Source organism: Penaeus monodon, chromosome 25, assembly GCF_015228065.2.
Source record: "Penaeus monodon isolate SGIC_2016 chromosome 25, NSTDA_Pmon_1, whole genome shotgun sequence".
NCBI classification, from domain to species: domain Eukaryota; kingdom Metazoa; phylum Arthropoda; class Malacostraca; order Decapoda; family Penaeidae; genus Penaeus; species Penaeus monodon.
The window spans coordinates 20,396,545-20,397,474 of NC_051410.1; the positions used below are offsets into that span (position 1 = coordinate 20,396,545).

Consider the following 930-nt stretch of genomic DNA (forward strand, 5'->3'; position numbering starts at 1 on the left):
ACATATATCCGCTCTCCAGACAGCCAAAAAACACTGGCAACACCCTTCCCTCTTAGCGACTTGCTACCAGCGGATACCAGCTCTTTCTACAGGTATTCGGGTTCCTTGACAACCCCCAACTGTAACGAGGTCGTTACCTGGACTGTCTTCGAAAATTCCATAACCATTTCAAAAGCTCAGGTACGTATGAAAATGGGAATTTTAGCTTTGGCATTCGAGCCCAAATGGCTGAAACTGATATTGTCTTTGTTAATCTGGATTGGGGAAGTTATATTTAACATCAGTTAATGACAACGGATATTGATTTAGATAACACACAAGCCGAGGCTGCTTATTTACTCCACTTAGTGTTTATGTACTGGTAAAAGGTTACATAGTTTTTGATGACAATACCTGGTAGTTTCTCCTGACTTTGAAACAAAGAATAAGGAATGCCCCAAAAGGTAAACATACTCAGAGAAAGGAAAAGTTACTCTTGTCTCAGACTGTTTCTTCATCCGCAGATTGAAAAATTCCGGGAGCTTCTCGATGAAGAAGGGCACCACGTTGAAGACAACTTCCGTCATGTCCAGCCCCTCAACGGCCGTTTAGTAAGTAGGAACGAAAAGAAGCAGTAGGGCCATAAAGTAACAGTAAAAGAGGAACACGAAGATGAGAGCTGGGGGGTGGGGGCGGAAAAAACAAAGAGATTAGAGTGAATGAAAGAAACACGTTTTAAAACAGTCCTGAGAAAGAGAAAAGGAAATACAAAATAAACCAATGGATGCAACTATCAAGGTAAACGTAAGAGTAGCACTGAGTATAGAGCTTGGGGAAGAAGGTTATATTGATAGGTGGAGGGCATCAGTAAAGGTAATCATAAAAAACGTATCTTTGCTTCGATATTTATGTACCTGTTCATCTATGTATATCTTAACGTATCTGATACTT

At 40.5% G+C, this 930-nt stretch overlaps 1 protein-coding gene across 1 annotated transcript in view; it reads left to right on the forward strand.

The window, feature by feature from the left end:
- LOC119589344 (carbonic anhydrase 1-like) overlaps positions 1–930 on the forward strand; it is a 35,215-nt gene that overhangs the window by 33,754 nt on the left and 531 nt on the right. Inside the window, exons 9-10 of the mRNA XM_037937964.1 lie at positions 20–180; positions 504–590. Of these exons, the coding sequence (XP_037793892.1) occupies positions 20–180; positions 504–590 (248 nt within the window). The remainder of the gene's footprint in view (positions 1–19; positions 181–503; positions 591–930) is intronic.